Raw genomic sequence first — 9,098 nt, forward strand, 5'->3', positions numbered from 1 at the left:
AAGCCAATGGAATGAGGTTCAACAAGACCAAATGCCGGGTCCTGCACTTCGGCCACAACAACCCCAGGCAGCTCTATAGGCTTGGGGTGGAGTGGCTGGAGGACTGTGTTGAGGAAATGGACCTGGGAGTACTGATTGATGCACGGCTGAACATGAGCCGACAGTGTGCCTGGGTGGCCAAGAAGACCAATGGCATCCTGGCTTGCATCAGAAACAGTGTTGCCAGCAGGAAAAGGGAGGTAATTGTCCCCCTGTACTCAGCACTGGTGAGGCCGCATGTCAAGTACTGTGTTCAGTTTTGGGCCCCTCACTGCAAGAAAGACATTGAGGCCCTGGAACGTGTTCAAAGAAGGGCAAAAAAGCTGGTGAGGGGTCTGGAGCACAGGCCTTATGAGGAGTGGCTGAGGGAGCTGGGATTGTTCAGCCTGGAGAAGAGGAGGCTCAGGGGAGACCTTATAGCTCTCTATAACTTCCTGAAGGGAGGTTGTAGTGAGCTGGGGGTTGGCCACTTCTCTCGTGTCAGTAGTGACTGGACCAGAGGGAATGGTTTCAAGCTATGGCAGGGGAGATTCAGGCTGGATATTAAGAGTTATTACTTCTCAGAAAGGGTGGTCAGGCACTGGAATGGATTGCCCAGGGAGGTGGCGGAGTCACCGACCCTGGGGGTGTTCAGGGAAAGACTGGATGTTGTACTGAGGGACATGGTTTAGTGGGAGCTATTGGTAATAGGTGAATGGTTAGACTGGATGATCTTTTAGTTCTTTTCCAACCTTGGTGATTCTATGATTCTAAGAAGAGGTTCACATCTGGCATTATTACCATTTGGGCAGAGGTCCATAATGTCTATGCATATCTCATGTGTTTACATGATTATTCTCACTTCTCAGCAGGACACCAGTATGTACAATGATAGCAAACAATGCTGAGTGATGACTCTCTATAAGTATTGTATCTATAAGAGTGACTTTGAACAAGTATAGTATTGACACACAACTTTATATTCACTCAGATGAATAATACCTTTTTGATATTTCTCTTCTATTTCAGCTTTCCGGGTACCACAACTATTATAGTTTGGAATAAAATGAAGTCCAAGACACATTTCAAGGGTGAGTACATTTTAGATTTGAATCACCTAAGTTAATGGACTGAAGGAGGCTTATATTTCAGTATTGAAATAAAGTTCACTTTTTTGAAGCCATTCGTTCTCATAGAAATTTTTGTAGCAGCAATGTCCCAAACTCATTTTGTTCATATAATGAATCACAACAGATTCACTTGTACACATACTGCATATTTCCCATGAACAAATCTGTACGACTTAAAACAATTAAAAAAAAAACAAACAAACAAACAAAAAAAACCAAAAACAGTTGAATAAACCATCTCAAATTCCCATATATTTTTATTTCCTAGAAAGTAATTTTTATTGCATTAATAAAAACACTGCTATGATCTGTAGCCCTATCAATCATCAACATCAATGCTGTTCCTTCCACCTAGTTACAGAAGACAACCAAATATGTTCAAGAACTCTGCAAGTGGCTTGAGACCAGCCCTGAGGAGAAGGATTTGGGAATGTCAGTTGATGATAGATACAACATGAGCCCACAACATGCCTCACAGTCCAGAAAACCAACTGGATCCTGGGCTGCATAAAAAGAAGCACGGCCAGCAGATCAAGGGAGGTGATTTTGCCCTTCTGCTCTGGTTTAGTGAGACCCCACCTGGAGTACTGTATCCAGCTGTGGGGCCATCAAAACAGGAAGGACATAGAGCTGTTGAAGTGGGTCCAAAGGAGGGCTGCAAAGATGATCAGTGAGCTGGAGCAACCTCCCCTAAAGGAACAGGCTGAGAAAGGTGGGGCTCTTCAGCCTGCAGAAGAGAAGGCTTCAGTTTTATAGCAGCCTTCCAGTACATGAAGGGGGCCTACAGGAAAGCTGGAGAGAGACCTTTTATACAGGCATGGAGTGACAAGATGAGGGGAAATGGTTTGAAGCTGGAAAAAGATAGATTTAGACCAGATATTAGGAAGAAATTCTTCACTGTGAGGGTGATGAGATGCTGTCACAGGTTGCCCAGTGAGGTTGTGGATGCCCCCTCCCTAGAAGCATTCAAAGCTAGGATGTGAGCAACCTGGTCTAGAGGGAGGTGTCCCTACTTATGGCAGAGTGGTTGGAAATGGATAATATTCAAGGTCCCTTCCAATCCAAACCAGTCTATGAATCTATGATTCTAATCAGACTAAGAAGGTGAGACATTAAAAGTATGTACATTCTGTTTGTGGTCAATTCAAAAAATGCTTGAAAGCTAGTTACATTTATTTGTCACTATGCCTGAAGTTTCCATTTTCTTGTTATTGCAGTGTACTGCTTTGCTCTGCAACTTAAAAAATTATATAGTTCTCTTAATAATATATACATTATATTACCAACCTAAATTATACCTCTTATTAATACAATGAAGAAAGAGAATTAATTCATTATATTGTTAATAAAACCAATAGTAAGTTTCATATCTAGCAATGCCACATAATTACATTTTTCAAGCTATTAAAAATGAGAAATCCAGAAATAACGGACTGATACCAATGATGATAATGAAATAGCATTTCCTCAGACTGAGTTACTAAAGAAGGACTGTAAAACATGAAATGACATATTGATTTTACTTTACAAAATAACATTCTTCATCTTTTTGTTCTTTAATATTTATAGAGAGGATGAAAGCCTTTTCAAATGTCAGAAATAAAAACATTTCAGAGCCATTTTTGTAACAAGTTGCTCATCTAGTTATTTACTTACACATTTTTAAGTATAAGTTGAAAAGGAAATCATAAGCTCATGCTATTTTTATAATTTAGAAATTATGACTCAGAGCTTTAGTTTTCAGAATTAAAAAAAAAGAAAAGAAAAAAAAAAAGAAAAATGAATATATATATATATATAAATATATGGATTTTCTAGCTGCCAAGAACAGGGAGGACTAAACAAACAAACAAACAAACAAACAAAAAACATTTTTAAAATGATTAAAGATGGTTTGCTTAGATATCCTCAGAATGTACATACCTTCTACAGACCTTAGTTACATATAAGTACAACATTAGAATTTTTGGCTTTAAACCTTATTTTCAGAGTATCTGGTTTTGATTTGTTCATTTGTGTCAGCAGTTTATGGGCTGGTTTGGCCCAGTTCTGTGAAAAGTGGGGTGGAGGGATTTCTCAAAATCCATGCCTCCAGAAAAGGGAAACAGGGGACACCTAAATAACTAAAAACATCAGCAATGATCTGAGGAGAAACAAACTAATTTACTAAATATGGTATTGTAATGTAAGATAACACAATATAATACAATATAATTAGAATTGAAGCTAATTAATAATAAGAAAAAGACTGTCCAAAAAGCTGAAGGCCTTACACTAATACTGAAGTGATGCACATAATCGGAACAGGCAGCAGTGAGGCGAGGCGAAAGAGAAGGGAGAAGAGAGCAATCAGGTGATCTTGCCAGGAGTTTTATCTCCTCTCTGACCTCAAAGCTCCCTGGGGAACGTAGTTCTTCTTCTCTTCTGGATAGGTAACTGGAACTGGAGCATGAACACTTTAACTCCCAGTGCCCTACATGGTGTTATGATGTGGAATACTAATAACCAAAAATCATAAAACCATGACAATTAGTTTGATAGTAATGGACAACAGATTTTTGTTTTCCCTACTGATCCAAAGGAACAATTACAATCATACACTGTTCTGAAGAAGATACCTAACTAGCAAATGCATGAACACTGAAGCCATGTATCAACATCTCAAGTCTTATGATTTGAAACATATTCTTATTCATTAAAATATGAGATCTGATACAGGGTGACAAATTATCAAGAAGTTCTGAATAAAGGAAGAATTCAGGACAACAGCATGTCCTCTTGTCTTTCTTAAAGGTTAATCTAGAATCGTTGAATCATTGAATCTGTCAGGTTGGAAAATACCTTAAAGATCATCAAGTCCAACCGCAGCCTAACCATAGAACTTTAACTGCAACAACCCTCCACTAAATCTTGTCCTTGAGCACCACATCCAAACAGCTTTTAAACACATCCAGGGATGGTGACTCAACCACCTCCTTGGGGAGCCTATTCCAGTGCTTAACAACTGTCTCGCTCCAATTTAGGAGTGAGGCAAAGGTTCTTTTGATATGTTATGCCCGGCGTGAGATTAAGAAGAAGAACATTCAAATGTTGATCCGACCAGTTTATTAGAAATAATAGACAATTGAGAGGATGGGGAAGGGAGAGCGGTGAATGCCAAAATTAGGGTGATGGGGAAGGGAAAGTAGGCGATAGAAAAAGGTAGAAAAGAGCAAGAATTACGTTAAAGCGGGGAATAGTCACCTCCTGGAAGCAGCAGCGTCCTGGAGCACGTTGTTAACGTTGGTCCGGGGCAAAATAAGCGTAGGGGAGAGCAGCAGCGAAGTAGCAGGCCGCAGATCGATGAAACGCAGAGAAGATGGTCAGAGTAGCGAGGTCTTGGGAGGCAGAATCTCGGGCAGCGAGGTCCCACGAAGCAAAGTGTCGAGCAGCACTCCCAGAAGAGATAGTAGGCAGCAGTAGGACAACGGTGGAGGGATCTGAGGTCAGATACCTAGAAACCCACAGACCGTGGTTTGTCCGTGCCCTTTTTATACTTCTTTCCAGCCTTCCAGACATTTCTGGACAGCTCGGGTCAGAGTCTTGTGATTTCCTCAGAGATGTCAATCTTCCTTGAGATGGGCCAACACCACTTAAGACCACTTAAGGGCCATTAGTCCTCAGAGATGGCCACCTTCCTTGAGATAGGCCAACACAAAAAGACCACTTAAGGGCCATTGATCAGTATCTTATCTCCCTTTCATAGCTCCCGGACTTGTCAATCTCCTAAACAAAGGGATTTCTCGAACCTTGGTTCCTGTGTATTTCAGACAAAGGCAGTCCTGGAACCTTGGCCAGGATTTGCCTGAACTTGTCCATTTCAGCAAACTTTGAGACAGTACTGGAAAAACATGGCTTCTCACACCACCCCGTGACTCAAAGTTTGCTTAAAAAATGGACCACTGCTGATCCAGGATGGTGAGAGAAAGGTAGTAAGCATGAGGGAAAAAGGAGAGGGCAGGGGAATTAAAATGTTTCATGCAATCATTACAAAGGATTTTTCCTGCTTGGTTACAAATGTTGCACGGATGTGCTCGACTTTCTCATCACTTGATGAGGTTACAAAATACATAGAAGATACAACATGTTGAATAAGTTGAACAAAACATGGTATCATACATGGAAGAAACAGTAGAGTTGCGACAACACACAATAGATAAACATGGTATCATACATGGAAGAAACAGTAGAGTTGCGACAACATAAATCATAAAAGTAATCCCAGAAACATACACATCTCTTGTCAAAACTCAGACACTTTCCAACAACTGTGTTTTGGATGGAACTCCTGAACTGATGTGTTACTGAAAAGCATCAGTGCAAAGGGTTTTATGATAAATTTTATTTTTGTGACTACATCTAAAAGATATTAGATGAGTCCCATTGCTCACTTCCCAATTCGTTAATAATTTGGAAACACCATGGAGGAGTTACATGCAAATCACAATCAGTTTAACCAAAAGGGGTGAAAGAAGGGGTCAGAAGGAATTATACCACTGTGCAGGAAGTACCAGAAAGCCAGGATGATCTGAAAAAACAAAAATCTGAACCAAATTGTGAAGTTTTAACAGATCCAAGGACTGATATCAATCACAACCCACAACAAACCAAAACATAATATTATTGCTTCTAGCATGATCACATCTTCAATTTTTCTGTCACAAAACACAAATGGTTAAAATCAGCTATAAGCCATTCTGTTCAGTCAGTGTCCCACGGGAATCTTCTGAAAAATAAAACAAGACAACAACTTGCCCTTTTGGGGCTTTGTTAATACAATTAAAAAAAACGAGGGAACAATTCGGTGAGAATATGTTTTACATTCCTTGTTTAGGGGTGTCCTTAGCCTTCCAAGGATTCTTGTTAAGGTATTTCATTAATGTTAGGGGAATTGTCCTCAGGTTAGCTGAGTCAATTGACACAGGCTGGCCAGTGTTTCCCTAGTTTATCAGTTTAACTGTATTGTGACTCACAGGGGTAGCTGGTAGGAGTGGTGAGGCCTTGGGACAGAAGGTGTTAAATGGAGAATCTTCTCCTTTTGTTGTGAGCTTTCTAACAAACATCCACCCTTCCCCCCCCCCCCCCCCCCCCCAGCTCACTTGAGGAGGGTGAAGGAATTAGTTTCCCAATTTCTCAGGTATCTCTTCTGTAACTGTGGGGGGGGACACTAGGAACTGGGGTCTCAAGTTTAGTCGGCCAACTGGTCACCAGCATCTCGAGCCTATCTGTTGATAGTCCATTCATTAGATCTCGAGGAATACCCTTTTGCAGGCCCAGGGTCCACAGTCTATTACGTTTGTGAGCAATGTTTCGCCTACCTGTTCTTACTGGCAATGAAACCTTTTCCATTCTATTAAGTTTCGGGCTAGGTGGCCTAGGAGCAAGGGTGGCTGCTGCAAGCCTTACTCCCTTTGGCTCAAATTTACTGGTAGAAGCCACGGGCCCAAATTTCCTTTCATAATTAATCAACTCTTGGGCAACCTCCCCCCATGTCCATACCTTAAAACCAGACTGTAAAGAGCCTGCAGTACTGGCTCCTTCTAAAGCAGCTCGAGCTCTCTCTCCCTGGGACATGGCCTGTATTTTACCTTGTAACTGTATACCAATAGGTTTCAGCGATTCTGGAAGCCCCCTAATTAAAGGAGTCATCCTTTCAGGATCAACAGGCATCATCATAGGTGATTCGTGTCGTGGCTGCAATTTCCTGTCATACATCATTTGCAGACAGGCAGCCTTTTGGACACTTTCAACCAATTGGTCAATTGTCCCATTAATAGCAAGAGGGTCTCCCCTTTCTAAAGGGTTGAGACCACCAGCCCAGTAAGCAGCCCTCTGTGTTAGGGACCAGGGAGCACGGTTATTACCAGTAGTCAAAAATACTCCTGGCCCCCAATAACCCTCAGCCTCCTTTTCGGTTAACATTATTTGGTCTCCACCAGTTAAGCTGACTCTCCATACATATTCTGTTTCTGATTCCCTTGGAGAGCGGCTAAAATCTTTTTTCAGTTTAGCTAATTCAGTGGCAGAAAAGGGAATTTCTTTAACATTCATTTGAGGATCCAGATCCTCTCCATTATCAAAGGTATATTCTGTTTTTATTAGAGGGCGCAGAGGGGCTATTGGGGTTTCAAACTTATTAAAATTTTCTTTCGCTTCTTTTAGTTCTTCCTGAGGATACAGTTTTTCTTGTGGTGTACCATGAAAATCAGTGTCACCCGTATCTTTATATGTTAAAATTTCCTTAAAAGCCATTTGTAACAAGGCCGAATTATGTCTCTCTCTTTCCAATTGTACTTCTAGATTTCCAATTTGGTTTTGCAAGGCTTTCACGAGTTCCTGGGTTGTTTTAACTGTTTCTTGTAACGACTGTATAGTCCGGTTTTCCGCCTTAAGCTGCTGGTCTCGGAACTCCACGGCTGCTTTTAAAGCAGCACCGAGTACTGCACAAATAAATGATTTACCTTTCCCAGCTCGGGTACGAGCCCCATGTTGCAAAACACAAATGCGGTCCGAAACAGCCTGCAAATTATACCAATTTTCACGTGCCCAGTCCATCCCTGATGACGATGGCCGAGACGCGTGCTTTTCAAGGATATCAAACAACATATTTTCACCTTCCATATCAAATGTAATTTTACTCACAACAAAATCTACAGGCAACGAAATCTACACTGAGGGAGGAGGAGACTCCTTATCTCCTCAGAGAGGCAAACACTTAACAAAACCAACAACTGCTCAAAACACTCCTTTACACAAAAGACCAAACGACTCAATCAACACTTCCAAAGAAAGTGCAAACACCTCAATTGGTCCTGGCTATCCTGTCAAGCCACAACGAAAAACTTCAACCTTCAAGCAACAAAAGTTAGAAATAACTTCTAAGTTTCTCAAAAGCAATAAACTTCTTGGAGAAGCACACACCACTTCCCCAAGAGGCGCACACACAAAACTTTAAAACCAAAGGTACGTCACAAGATACTTAAAAACCACCACAATGCAAAATAGTCTTCCCGGGGAGGCACACACGTGTATAACAAAAGCAAAGAGTCAAAATTAATTCATTCGTCCCCGAGAGATATACACGTAAGAAAGAAAGTTTCAGAATGTGGAGCGGTCTTCCTGGAGAGGTGCACACGTCCAATTAAGTTATCAAAACAATCGCTCCTTGCAACTCCAGGAGAAAAAGACAGAAAAGTTTTTAGAGAAACTGGAAGGACAACACTCTCACGACGAGTATCCTGCCGACTACGCCAATAAAAAATGTCTCGCTCCAATTTAGGAGTGAGGCAAAGGTTCTTTTGATATGTTATGCCCGGCGTGAGATTAAGAAGAAGAACATTCAAATGTTGATCCGACCAGTTTATTAGAAATAATAGACAATTGAGAGGATGGGGAAGGGAGAGCGGTGAATGCCAAAATTAGGGTGATGGGGAAGGGAAAGTAGGCGATAGAAAAAGGTAGAAAAGAGCAAGAATTACGTTAAAGCGGGGAATAGTCACCTCCTGGAAGCAGCAGCGTCCTGGAGCACGTTGTTAACGTTGGTCCGGGGCAAAATAAGCGTAGGGGAGAGCAGCAGCGAAGTAGCAGGCCGCAGATCGATGAAACGCAGAGAAGATGGTCAGAGTAGCGAGGTCTTGGGAGGCAGAATCTCGGGCAGCGAGGTCCCACGAAGCAAAGTGTCGAGCAGCACTCCCAGAAGAGATAGTAGGCAGCAGTAGGACAACGGTGGAGGGATCTGAGGTCAGATACCTAGAAACCCACAGACCGTGGTTTGTCCGTGCCCTTTTTATACTTCTTTCCAGCCTTCCAGACATTTCTGGACAGCTCGGGTCAGAGTCTTGTGATTTCCTCAGAGATGTCAATCTTCCTTGAGATGGGCCAACACCACTTAAGACCACTTAAGGGCCATTA

The 9,098-nt window shown here is 41.7% G+C and overlaps 1 protein-coding gene across 1 annotated transcript; it reads right to left on the minus strand.

The window, feature by feature from the left end:
- Positions 1-6,042: 6,042 nt before the first annotated feature.
- Positions 6,043-7,808, minus strand: LOC140260860 (uncharacterized). Its single transcript, XM_072353625.1, has one exon. It carries the CDS (start codon positions 7,806-7,808, stop codon positions 6,321-6,323), a length of 1,488 nt encoding a protein of 495 aa, XP_072209726.1. The 3' UTR covers positions 6,043-6,320.
- Positions 7,809-9,098: the final 1,290 nt, after the last annotated feature.

Source organism: Excalfactoria chinensis, chromosome 1 (genome assembly GCF_039878825.1).
Source record: "Excalfactoria chinensis isolate bCotChi1 chromosome 1, bCotChi1.hap2, whole genome shotgun sequence".
Lineage (NCBI taxonomy): Eukaryota > Metazoa > Chordata > Aves > Galliformes > Phasianidae > Excalfactoria > Excalfactoria chinensis.